The 13,863-nt window shown below is 34.5% G+C and overlaps 1 protein-coding gene across 2 annotated transcripts in view; it reads right to left on the bottom strand.

Moving 5' to 3' along the window:
• The window catches only part of ANTXR2 (ANTXR cell adhesion molecule 2), a 204,187-nt gene that overhangs the window by 85,718 nt on the left and 104,606 nt on the right, over positions 1-13,863 (bottom strand). For both annotated transcript variants that reach the window (XM_074274312.1, XM_074274313.1), the window contains exons 13-14: positions 1,468-1,512; positions 897-989 (exon numbers count right to left, since the gene is read on the bottom strand). In XM_074274312.1, coding sequence (XP_074130413.1) covers positions 897-989; positions 1,468-1,512 — 138 coding nt within the window. The remainder of the gene's footprint in view (positions 1-896; positions 990-1,467; positions 1,513-13,863) is intronic.

The following is a 13,863-nucleotide window of genomic DNA, read 5'->3' as shown; positions in this document are numbered from 1 at the left end:
TATATAGATTTAAGGTTATTAAATACAAGTTGGACTAGTTAGTTAAAAAAAGGGCACTAGTCACTGGGGACTCCGGAAAATCTTCAAGTAGAAACAGGTTGCTTAACTGTCTCCTGAAGGAAGAAAAGGGATTCTATAATGCAGAGATAAAGAAGGAAAGTTTTCTAGATATGGAAGAGCTCCAATTTAAGGAAAAGAAAGTGAAGATGGAATAAGGAAGGATGTAAGAACACAGTGAGACCAATCATCCTGTAGTACAGAGTGCATAAAGAAATAGTAATACAGGGGGTAGAGGGAAGGGTAGGTGGCACAGTGGATAGAGCACTAGTCCTGAAGTCAAGAGGACCTGAGTTCAAATTTGACCTGAGACACTTAACACTTCCTAGCTGTGTGACCCTGGGCAAGTCACTTAACCCCAATTATTTCAGCAAAAAAAAAAAAAAAAGAAAGAAAAAAGAAAAAAAGAAAAGAAAAGAAATAATAATACATAATAAAGTTGAAAAATCAAGTTGGAGCCAAAATTGGTGAAGCCCTTTAAATGAAAAAGATATATAAATATCTTTTACAATAAATTGTATTTTATCTTACAGGAATTTACTAAATAATAAGAGATATGTACTTAAAGATCATTTTGATAGTAGAGTAAAAGAGAGGAAGGAAAACCAATTTGGAGTTTGTTGAAATTGTCTGAGAAGTAAAGGTCTACATTAAACTTATGATTGAGTTGGGAAGGGGTCTGATGTAGTAGACTTTTTGAATGTATACAGAGCAAGGTTTGGCAATCAAATGGATATGATTCATTACCTATGTTACAGGTTACCTATGTTTTATTTGTATGTGTATGCGTGTACATGTATGTGGTGTGTATGTGTGTGTGTGTTTTAAATAGTACAAACCTCCATTCTTTTAATTCCTCCAACTCCTCGACCTCCATAATAGGAAGCATCTACTGTTGGCCATTTTTTGTTAGGTAGTGGTTCTTCTTCTTCCTAGGTACACATTAAAGAAAAAGAATTAAAATTACCCATAATAAATTTTTACAAAAGTTTACTCACACATTCAGTCCAATATGAGTTTGAGATGTTACATATATGAGCATCCAACAGGTACATGTGTATATGAATATATATGTACATATTTTACACACACATATATACTTACATACATACAAGCATACATGAAGTATGCATTTATGTGTGTATGTGTGTGTATTTATGTCAGAATCAGAACAGATCTGTGCTGACATTTTATTAGTTAAGAGAGCAACTGAATGAGGAAAATCCCTCTACTAATGCATCTCTTCTGCAACTTACAATCATGAGAGTTGCCTAGGGCAATGAGAGGAATATAGTTGAGTTCTCAAAACAAAACTGGAGTATAATGTATATGAATACCAGGCATAATATATACAATTGTGTAAATTAACCGATGACATAAAATCATATAAAATAACCATTAACTCCATACCTCTTTGGGTGGTGGCGGTGGTGGTGGTGGAGGATCTTTGATAACCTGTGATAAGAACATCAGATAGAAAGCTTAAGTAAAATGGTAACACAAGCATAAATGCTCAGATCTAACTGCAGATTTTGCCGGTAGAAGCCTTCTGTTATGACTCATCTATGCTTGTTCATTAATGATAATTACAGATGTCAGCTCCCTTGGCTATTGATCACTAAGATCATGTAGAAGTCAACACTCTATTTTCCTTTGGCTTTTACCATCAATCAAAATCAACTTGTTGACAATGACTCTTTGGGACAAGTATTAAAAAAGCTAGTAGCCCTTTTTAAATAATTAATTGAATATAGTTTGCTATTCATCTCCATTCATGAAATCATATGTAGTTAATTGCCAAAAGAAAGCAGAAACACAGCCTAAAGCCTAAACTGGGCTGTCTTTTCCTACAACTTCAATGCTAAGATGCTGGAAAATTCCTTACCCAGTGACAAGTGTGAAGTAGCTTTAGGAATTCCTATGCCCTTCCCCAGCTATTTATTCAATCTACTTTACCAAGTCCTAATATTTTAGGACTCAGAATTTAAATTGTATCTCCTTAACTGAGTATTACATAGATTGTCTTCTATCTCAGGTTATTATTATTTCTTTAATTACAGGAGTTTTGAGTTTTTCCTATTTCTGTGAATACAACAGAAGAATGTATTGATTTGCCTGAATTGCTAACATTTTCTTCTCTCTCAAATACTACAAATAAAAAAAAAAAAGAACAAAGAATATACACAAATAAACTTGTGTAGAACTCAACAGATAGAGGTTTAGCTTAATGACAATCTATGTATAAGATTTTGAACCTTGTATTATTATATTGTCTGTATATATATATATATATATATATATTTGTAAAACATATGTGTATATATATATATATATATGATACTCCTTTAATAAGTCAATTTAAAGAATCATATCTAAAGCCATTCATTCTTTCAACTATATTCCCAAAATCTTAGTTTTTCAGGGTTGAAAGATATTTTAGTAATCATGCAACGCCAGATGTACCCCCCAAAAAGAATCACTACTATGATACACCTGAAAAGGAGATTATCCGCCTATGAAGGAAAATCTCCATTAAGGGAAAAGCTTCCATGTCCTTCCCAGGATAGCTACCTCTATCAAATTAGATGATTGTAATTATTCCAGAGGGTTTAAGGGTTTGGGCAGGGGGTGTTGATGCTGTTTTTCTGGACAGATTTGACTTTTTACCACTTCTTCCAATTTCTTTTAAGTTTATTATCTAAAGCCAGACAGAAACAATCTAATAATCCCTGAACAAATACTTATACTTATCATGCTGTGGTTCAGTGAAAAGAGCATCAGGCATAGAGTTAAGAAGCCTTCAGTTCAAATTCAGTCTCAGACACTTTCTAGCTAGGCAGGACAAGCCAGGGCAATTCACTTAGCTGCTGCTTGTCTTAGCTTTTTCAGCTGTCAGATGGAGATGATAGCAGCATTGACTTCACAGAGCTGTTATGAGGATCAAATGAGATAATACTTGTGAAGTGCTTAGCATAGTGCCTGGCACATAGTAGGCACCACACAAAATGTTTGTTTCCTTCTTCTCCTTCTCCCCTTCCCAATCTTCTCTCCCCTATCTTCATCATCCCTAGATCTGCATACTGATGACTCAAAAGTCTTCCCCATATTCTGGAATATTTTCTAGCTTGAAACCTCACTTCACAAATTGCATTTCCCAGGATAGAAAATAATATTCTAGATATGGTCTATACAGAATATATCAGGACTATCATGCTTTTCTTTCCAAAAGGTATGTCTCTCTTATAGTTACTTAGATTGCATTCACTTTTGGATACCATATTCCACTGATTCATATTTGCTTTTCGGTCCACTAATATCTCCAGGTGTTTTTCAAATGAATTCCTGTGTTGTCATGTTTCTCCTATCTTATGCTTATGAAAAACATTTTTTTTTACCTAAGTGTAAGACTTTGACTTATTTTTACTTCATTACCATTAAGTCTCATCTTATTACTTCAGCTCAATGTACAAGCCTTTGAAAGAAAAGATTCTTTCAAATTTCATAAAACAAGATTTCATGTGATTGTTCACTCAGTTTCCTCAGAAACACAAGTCATGAAAATTCAAACTACCTATATAAAAGACTAGAAAAAACTTTTAAATTGGGTGAAAGACAAAAATGCATAAGATTATTGCAGTAAAAATGGAAATAGATTCAGTTTTGCGAACTGTTGTCACATTTACTTTGCAAATGAAATAACAATACATTTATCAATCTGTACCTTTAGTGCTGACCTCTAGCCTTTTACTTCATTGCCTATACATCTACTTTGTAGCCATTCCAATTTGGATATCATGTTATTACATCAAATTAAATATGTTCAAAAATAACTTCATTATTTTTATTGCAAAAGTTCTCTAGATATCTGCCAATGGCACCATTTCCCCAGCCTCAATAATTAACTTTAATTTCTCCTTGCCTTTAATCTCCTTTTAAAATCTCACCATACACTTTTCTAGTCTTTTTATGCTTTACCCCCCTCCCTAACACACACACACACACACACACACACACACACACACACACACACACACACTCTTTGATCTAATGGTGCTAATCTCCTTGCTGTTCTTCTAAAAAGGCACTCTATTTCTGGACTCTCAACATTTTCTCTGACTATTCCTCATACGTAGAATGCTTTTCTCTTCTCATCTCTTCCTCCTTTCTTTCTTTGACTTCTTTCAAGCCTCAGCTAAAATCTCACCTTCTAAAGGAAGCTCTTCCTGATATTCCTGTAATCTGAGTGCATTCCCTCTGTTATTACCTCTAATTTATCACACATGTAACTGCTTGATATTTGCATTAAGTCTATGAGATCCTTGAAAGCAGGAATTGCCTTTACTTTCTTTTGTTTCTCCAGTATTAAGAATAGTGACTGGTATTGTGCTTAATAATAGTTGATTATTATATTTCATTTTCAAAGAGGACCAAAATAATATCATTAAGTTAGAGTCAAGTTATACTGTGCTCAGAAGGCTCTACCACAGTAGTCCCTTTGAACATTTGAGGTGGATTCTCTAACTGCATGCATCTCAAATTTCTTTTGAGCTAATTCAATTCTACTTTGCTCAGAGAGCACAGTACTCTCTCTGGAGATCTCTCCCTTATTTGATGAAGGCTAAAGGGTCAGAACCATAGGCCAACAACATCAGGGAGTAGCCCAAAGATCTCGTCCTCACCTGTAGCAGAAGACAACTAGATGAGTATCCAGGAAGCTAGGAACTGACAGGAGTCAAGGCTAAACAATTCCTCCAGAAGGTGGGGCCTAGTTTTAGCTACAAAACCTAGGATCAAGCAGGGTCTGGTCTATACTATACTATACTATACTATACTATACTATACTATACTATACTATACTATACTATACTATACTATACTATACTATAGGATACCATTATATCCTGGGGTATGAGACCTTTAGGGAGTCATAATCAAAATTTTTTTCAGAAAATATTATTATCACCTTATGCTCATCTAACATGATAGACACCATGTATCCAACCATTACTACCTCAGTACCATTTTGAGTTGTCAGATGCCCCAATCTCCTGCTCAGATTTCATCAGTTAATCTGTTCTGTCACATAAGAGAATATGAAGGGAAATCAAAATTTAAGGCAGGCTACTTATGTATCTAACGTAAGTTGGAGGCAGGAGGGAAGATCATGGGGAAGAACCAAAATCCAACCCAGTTCAACAAACCCATCTCTTTTACTCACTGAAGTATTACTGTAGAGGGGATTCATTGTAATGAAGTCAAATGTGTAGGATGCCCCATTTAATCTATCTTAACGAAGACAAAGGGAAATCCCCATTGTGGTTTCAAATACTCCTGAACTATTGAAAATGGTGGAACTCTGAGAAAACGCCAAAAATTTTGAGTTGCCCCCATTAGACTATAACTTCATTAACCGTTGTTCATTAATGATTCATTAATTTACTGCCTTAATATCTCCTGCAATCTTCCTAAATTCCTGGTGGTTAAATTTTTTCTTATCTTTTGACTCTCTAGGGAGGAAGAAGACATTTAGCTGGAAGAGAATAAAAAGAGAGGAAGAAGCTGGGAATACTAAAAAGATAAACCTTTCTCATTACCTATTTAGTTTCCAAAACTCTTCATAAGCCTTGTTCCTATTTTTTCCCCTTCTAGCCTTAGTCTCGGTAAAAGTTGTGATTGGACACAACATTTTTAGAATTCTGGATTGTGGAAGTAGAACACCACCTCTGGTTGGGGTGAGATCAAAAGAAAGACCTTTTGTCTGGGATTCTGAGTTGGAACAAAAAAAATGTTCAGTGGAGTTGAGAATACTGAAGAATTGGTTGCTGAAGGTACTTGGCAGAACATTAACATGGATATTGAAGTCTTCTATATGGGAGGAGCAAAAAAAATCTTTGAGCCAGGCACTGCATTCACTGATAGAGAGAGAAGAATTTCCTGGTTGTAGCCAGTAGATAAGAGTCATATGAATGTAGTTTGGGTGATAAATTTGGATACAATGAATCACAAAGGGAGAAATGGCTGCTTATTGATGGCAGAAAAAGTATTTGTCTTAAATTAAGAGGCAAAGGGAAACAGAAATATACTGACCCGCTCTCTGAAAATATTGATTTGGAGTACCGGAAAAAAATGATCAAGGATATAATCTCATTTCTGTGGATTAAAGTCTTAGTGAGGGCCAGAAGATGGAAAGAGCATGATGGAAAGAGGCTTACAAGTAAAATAAAAGTATTCATTATAACAGAGGAATTCCAGAAAGCACAGTGGAAGGAATGAACCGATACAAATTGGGACAATGATGAAAGAAGTTTAAGATGGATTTAGATGAGAGAAGAGTAGTAGAGTTTGAAGGAAGCTTATTTGTTCTTCAGGAGTTTGGGATTCAGTATCACAAGGCACTGGGAAAGTAGGAAGAGAATGATGAGAGTTAACTTTCCATGGGATAAGGCTGACTCAGAATTGAAGAACCTGATCTGAATCCCAATTCTAATGTTTTTGGCTCTGCTGATCCAAAACTCAAGTCACATGATTAACCTCTTTGACTTCAGTTTCATTATCTGTAAAACATAGGGATTTGAGTATATGAGTTCTAAGGTCCCTTCCCCTCCTATTTTTATGCTTCTAGGAAAAGAAATATGGGAAAATATATCTTCCAAAGAAAGGTAGAAAGTGCCCCTTTCTTAATGTCAAAAAAACTGATTCAGAAGAAAGTGAAATTTCAGTATTAAACTCTGATGAATTATTAAAAGAAAAAAATCAGTAAGAATGTTACTCTTATATTACAGAGTAATATAAGGACACTGGTAATTCTAAAATACATGTATTCATATGTACTATAATTTATGAGAATTTGGAGATTTTAAAAGGCATAATATTGCAACACTGCCAGTATTTTTTTTTTTTTTTCTACTTAGCATACTTCAGTGTTGCATTGAAGATTCTGGAAAATACTTTCACCACTTTATAAACCATATGTAGAGTTTGATTCTTCTCCAATTTTTTTTTTTTTTTTTTTTTTTTTTTTTTTTTGTTATCATCATCAGGGAGAATCACATCTCATCTACTTAGCTGAAAGAATGAAGATTTCAGTTTGGAGAAGTGCCGATTTCTTTAAAAAAAAGTTGCTTCAGGCAACAGTCCTTTTGATCTGCTCATTAACACTTTTCAAATGTTCGAGTGATGTGGGCATTCTTTGCGCTAGAAAATGTCAGCACTCGAGCCTGGAGCCAGCTTGATGCAATCATATGTTCTGATATTGGGAGAAGAGTGAAAAGAACTGTCAACAGTGAACTGCCTTAGAGGAAAAAAAAATAATAAAGATACTCTACAAGGAGTACAGATGAAGTAGGATTTCAGAATTGATTCTTGCCAGTAACTAAAAAGACTGCCCAAGCCATCAGCAAGTGTTGTAAGCCAATAAAACAGCTATCTCTGCATGCACATAAAATTGTTAAAAAATATTACCCTCCTTTTTTTCTCCTTTTCTTTTGGTAAATAGTATTTTATTTTTCCAATTACACATAAAGTAAGTTTTCAACATTCATTTTTAATAAAATTTTTAATTTCAAATTTTTTTCTCCCTCCCTTCTTCCTACGACTTCCTCTTCCTAAGATAGCAAACAATCTGATATGTTACACTTGTGCAATCATATAAATATTTCCACATTGTTGTTGTTTGTCTTTCATTCTCAGAGGACAATGACACAGTTTGACATGTGAGTGAGTTGAATTTAAGTGAAGATGAGTTATGCAAAGTCACCAACTTCCCTTCTCCTCCAGAAATCTGAGTCAAGTGGCAAGGTATATAGATCAGGACAACCAAGGTGTCCCTGGTATTTCTACATTAGTCATGATGTGAAAGAAAAAAGAGAAAGAAGGGAAAAGCCAACAAAAAAGAAGTGAGACTGATATAGGCTTCAATCTACATTCAGACTCCATAGTTCTTTCTCTGGATATGGATAGCATTTTCCACAATAAATCTTTTGGAAATGTCTTAGATCATTATATTTCTGAGAAGAATTAAGTTAATCATAGTTGATCATCACATAATGCTACTATGTACTGTTCTCTTTCTGCTTACTCTCTCAGCATCAATTCATGTATGTCTTTCCAAGATTTTCTGAAATTTGCTTGATCATTTTTTCTTCTGGCCCAATAGTATTCCATTACATTCATATACCACAACTTGTACAGCCATTCCCCAATTTATAGGCATCCCCTCAGTTTCCATTTCTTTGCTACCACAAAAAGAGATGCTATAAATATTTTTGTACATATAGATCCTTTTCCCTTTTTTATGATATTTTTGGGATCCAGATCTGGAGGTGGTATTGCTAGATCAAAGGATATGCATCCTTTGATCATTGTTCCAAAATGTTCTCCAGAATGGTTGGATCACAATTCCACCAACAATGCTAAGTGTCCCAATTTTCCCAACATATATCATTTTCCTTTCTGTCACATTAGCCAATCTGATAGATGTGAAGGTGGTACCTCAAAGTTGCTTTAATTTGTATTTCTCTAATCAATAGTGATTTAGAGATTTTTTTTTTTCATATGCCTATTAAATAGTTTTAATTTATTCATCTGATGTTAGGTTCTTACTAGGTGGTAAGTTGGTACTTGGCAATTCTCTAGCTCAGAATTAACACCTTTAGTTCACATCTTTAAAAGGAGTTTACACCTTTAGTCTTCTGAAAGGAGTTTACACCTTTGGAATATCCACAAGCCCATTCTCTGGGAGGATAAAAGAGGAGGGCAGTCCAGAAGGAGTCAGTTCTGAATTGGGTCAAGGAGAAGACATCCGGTAGATTCACAAGTCCAGCAATCCCACACTTTTGGAGGGGAAGAAGAGGATTCGAGATTCTACCTTCACTCTGGCTGGAGGCTCCAGAAGCCTCCCAGGAAACCTGCTCACAGAGGAAAAGATTATACAGAAAAGAAACCTCCTTGCAGAAAAGGATTACAATTGAGAGACGACAGAACATTTATAATCTGAAAACTGCCTGTTCCTATTCTTTGACTACTTATCAACTGGAGAATGACTTATTTTCTTATAAATTTGACTCAGTTCTCTATATACTTGAGAAATGATGCTTATATCAAAAATGCTGACTGTAAAAAATGTTTCTAATCTTTTTGCTGTCCTTATCTTGGTTGTACTGGTTTTGTTTATATAAAACCTTTTTAATTTAATGTAATCAAAATTATTCTCTATGTATTTCATAATGTTCCCTATCTCTTGTTTGGTCATAAGTCCTTCCCTTCTTCATAAATCTGGACCAACTATCCCTTGCTTTCTTAAATTGTTTATACTATCACTCATTTTGGCCTTATTTAGATATGAGGAGGTAAGATGTTGGGGTATGCCTAGTTTCTGCTACACTATTTTCCAATTTTTCCATCAGTTTTTGTCAAATAATGAGTACTGATCCCAGAAGCTGACATCTTTGAATGTATCAAAATGCAGATTACCATATTCACTTGCTATTATGTTTTATATATCTAATCTATTTTACTGATCTACCACTCTATTTCTTGGTCAGTACCAAATAGTTGGTACTGCTTTATAATGCAGTTTTAGATCTGATATAGGTAGGCTACCTTACTTTGCTTTTTTTTTTTTTTTTTTTTTTTTTTTTTTAATTAGTTACCTTGATATTCTTGATCTTTTGTCCTCCCAGATTTTTAAATTTTTTTTTTCAGCTCTACCAATTGCTTTTTGGTATTTTGTTTGGTATGGCACTGAATAAGTAAATTAATTTAGGTAGGATTGTAATTTTTATTATATTAACTCAGCTTACTCATGAGTAATTGACATTTTTCCACTTGTTTAGATCATATTTATTCATGGGAAAATAAGTTGTAATTGTGTTCATATAATTTCTGAGTTCTTCTTTTCAAGTAGACTCCCCAATACTTTATGCTGTCTATGATTATTTTAAATGGAATTTTTTTTTTATCTCTTTTTACTGAGTTTTGTTGGTAATATACAGAAATGCTAATGATTTGTGAGTTTATGTATATCCTTTTTAAGATAAATTAACATTTAGTATTTGTACTTTGAAGAATAACACTATATCAGAAAAAAAAAAAAATCCCTAATGATCAATACTGAGAAACTGCAGTTTTTTTCCTGAATCAAATGAAATTTAATGTTTCTAACACCAAAGTAAGCATGGGTTATCTCATATCCTCCCTTCCCTTTGTTATATCTTTAAAGAAATAATCATTTATACTTCTTTCTATAAATGAAGGAATCAGTCAGGAAAAATACTGATAAATTCTTTTAAAATATCTCATAAGGATTGGAAAATAAATCATCAAAATACATTATAATGAGTTACATTTTCTGTAATCAAAACAAACTAGGGTAGAGAGTAGTTTGGTGGTCTTTTCAGTTTAAATGAGTGCTTGGAAGTTAGCAACATGCAAGCAATAGGTCCTAAGATAACACTCTATTTCAAGAAGTAACAGAACATAAATTATTTTAATTAACGGTGCAAAGACAGCATATTAAAAATTTAAATACTTTGGTTTTATTGCTCATTCAGAAAATCAGGCTCATTTCTATATAACTCAATAAAGCCACCATAAGCCCTCTTCAACAATAAAAGGAAGTGCAATGTAGAATCATTATTACTATTTGGAAAGCGCAGCACAGCTGTTGCTGGCCAAGGAAATGTTTCTATAAAGCCATGATGAGATAGCTCCTCCTGTGAAATCTCTATTTAAAATGAGTAAATTCAGTTTCAGAACAACAATTTTTAGGATGATCTCTCAAATTAAAATTTATTGTATATGCAATACTTAAAATTCTCTGAGCAGGGAGAAATGACTAATTTTTGCTAAAGAATGAGAGACCCAAAGAAAATAAATTAGAGAAAAGTGGCTCTATCACTTCTAACACACTTAGGAAAGAAGCTATGATTTGGAATCAGAAAATCTTGGTTTCAATCTTAGCTCTGGTATTCATTACCTATACAATAAAGAACACATCAGGCAACATCTCTGAGCCTCTGTATCTTAAACTGTAATAGAAGGGAGCTGAAATTCTGAAGTTGTGTTTGTTTGAAACTATTTAGTCAAACATGAATGAGAATTTAGGACAAAGCATATATTGATAAGTTACTATGTGCCAAGAATTGCACTAAGTACAAGGGATAAAAATGGGAAAAGTAAACAGTCTCACTCTCAAGGAATTTATACTCTAATTGGGGGAGAAAACATAAGAGAATACTCAGCTATATGGTACATGGCTAGAGGACCAGAAATCTTACTAAGTAAATCCGTGGGTCTAATTGCATAACTCAGAGATGCTTGGGTTATTTAATTCATTGAGATAACAGAGTAAAGACAATGTGATGCATATAGGCAGAGCAGATAGCAGGGCTCGTTGCCCAGTCCAAAGAATTCACTTTCATTCAAATGTGCAAATGGACAAAGAGCAGAGGAAGATAGCAGCTCTACCTTCAGGATGGGTTAGGAGATAGCTTAGGTTAAGGGGTTAAAGAGGTTTAATGATTAAAGAGATCAAAGATTAAGGCAGTAGGAGAATGGGAGAAAGAAGAATGGCCTAGAAAGATAATTCAGCCCATATGGAGACAGCTCTTCTGGATAACTAGTTAAATAACTAAATATTAATTCACTTTACTCCTTTCACAGTCTTCCCTTTTACTTTGAATTCCCTGCCTATTTGGCCACTCCCCAACTGTGTTTTTTCTCTGCCATTGGCCTTCTCTGTTCATATTCATGTACTATAAAAGATCCCTGAATAAAGTTTCAATCTGGCCAATGACATAGTTATGTTACTGAATTTCAAAAGTACACTCAATGCCTCACAGCAAACTATCTATTCTTACCTGATACATTGTCACACTCTCAATAGCATCTAGTCCAAAACTTCTCTCTTAAAGAGGCTCCTTCTCTACATCACTTTTCCTCTCCTTCCATTCAGCAGAAGATCTGATTTCAAATACAATTTATCTGTTCCATACAACAAAATCCCTCTCTATCATTCACTTTCCTTTCTTCCTTTGTTCCTTTTCCTTCTTATTTTTCCATTTTTCTTTCTCTTTCATCTTCCTTCTTTTTTTAATCTAAATTTAAAATTTTAAATCTAAACTTTAAAAATCGTGAACTCAAATTTAAGTATTACAAATAAGACATAAATTGTATATGTATATGTATAAAAATATGTAATTAATTCTTATCTTATGTTTGCTTCTAAACTACTTTCTATTCTCTTCTGTTAAATTTAGAATATATATTTCCCTCTTTTTTTGTTTGTAGCATTAGGACAGCTATCTTCTCCAAATCTCATACAATTTTTAAAAAGGGCGAGGGGGGAACCCTTTTATAATGAATAAGCAAAATTAAGTAAAACAAATCAATACAGTGATCATGTCTCTTTTTCTGCACCTTGAATCCCTTTCTTCTTTGTCAGAAGATGGCTAACATGTTTCATCACAGGTCTTCTAGATTCTTTATTGGTCACTGCTTTGATCAGAATTCTTGAGTATTTCAAAGTTATTTTTCTCTGTGATGTGGGTTGTGTTCCCTTTAAGAAACTAATCCTTTCAGATGGATTTATTCCTTTCTGATTCCCAGCCCCTCCTAGCTGATGCATTATCAATTCAAGAAGCTAGGACTTTTGATTCACAAATCCAGTCAAAAGCATCCTTTTGAATTCCAATAGGAGATCTGGGCTCTCACAACCCCTACCCAGATCTGAGCTAACTTGGGACACCACCCACAGACCCCTTTGGCTAAATCTCTCATTATAAAAGAGCCAAGCTGGAGCTCTCTCTTTGCAGAGGTTCCTAACATGGCAGTCTTATGCCTGGCTGCCAAGGATCTCTTCCACTGGAATCCTACTTCCGGTGCCCCTTTGTCTATACCTTCACCTTTTACTAATTAGACTTTAACTTTACTTCCAAACCCCATAATAAATCTTTTTACCAATCTAGGTTTTCGGGCCTGTAAATTCCTTTACAGGGGACTCTGCGCCTTCACTAGACTACATTTAACTATATATCCTTGTGAACCAAAAGGAGTTACCCCTTTCCTAATTCTCATCATCTGCAATGTTTTTATTGTATAAATTATTATCCTGGTTCTGCTTCAATTCATATGTGTCTCCCCCAAATTATATGAAATTATTTAAAATTTTTTTTTCTTTAAGCATATTTCCCAAATCTCATTCCTATATTCTGGTTATTGGAGAAAAGAATGTCTTGCCTATATCCTTGTCAAAACAAAAAAGCTTCTATCCGTGCCCTTAATCCTATTCCTTCCCATATTTTCCTGTAGCTTGCTTCCTTTAACCATTTTCCCCACTCTGATTCTCAGCATCTCCTTATCTACTGGTTTCTTCTCTATCACCTACATATACTTCCAGGTATCCCCTATTTTTAATTCAAGAAACCAAATTGATATTTTAAAAATTGAATACAAAATACAATAACCTTCATTTTGACGAGGAGACCCCCAAAACTCTTAAAAAAGAAAACCTCCTTGGACTCTGCCTCAGGGAAGGGACTCCACCCTAAACACAAACAATTTTCATCTTTGTTATCTGGCTCAGTGCTGAAGCCCACTGAATTCCATTCAAATTCTAACCCTGGCTGAAACCCAGCTCAGAGCCAACCTGGGACTCCACTGACAAGCCCTTTCAGCTGAAGAGCCAAGCTGAAGTCCTCTCTTTGCAGAGGTCCCAAACTTGGCAGCCTGACACCTGCCATGCCAAAGGATTTCTGCCCACTGGAACCACTCTGGCTCTGGTGTCTTCCTCTCTTTACCTAATACCTT

Source organism: Sminthopsis crassicaudata, chromosome 6 (genome assembly GCF_048593235.1).
Source record: "Sminthopsis crassicaudata isolate SCR6 chromosome 6, ASM4859323v1, whole genome shotgun sequence".
In the NCBI taxonomy this organism is placed as follows: Eukaryota; Metazoa; Chordata; class Mammalia; order Dasyuromorphia; family Dasyuridae; genus Sminthopsis; species Sminthopsis crassicaudata.
This window is presented reverse-complemented; position numbering and strand designations above follow the sequence as displayed.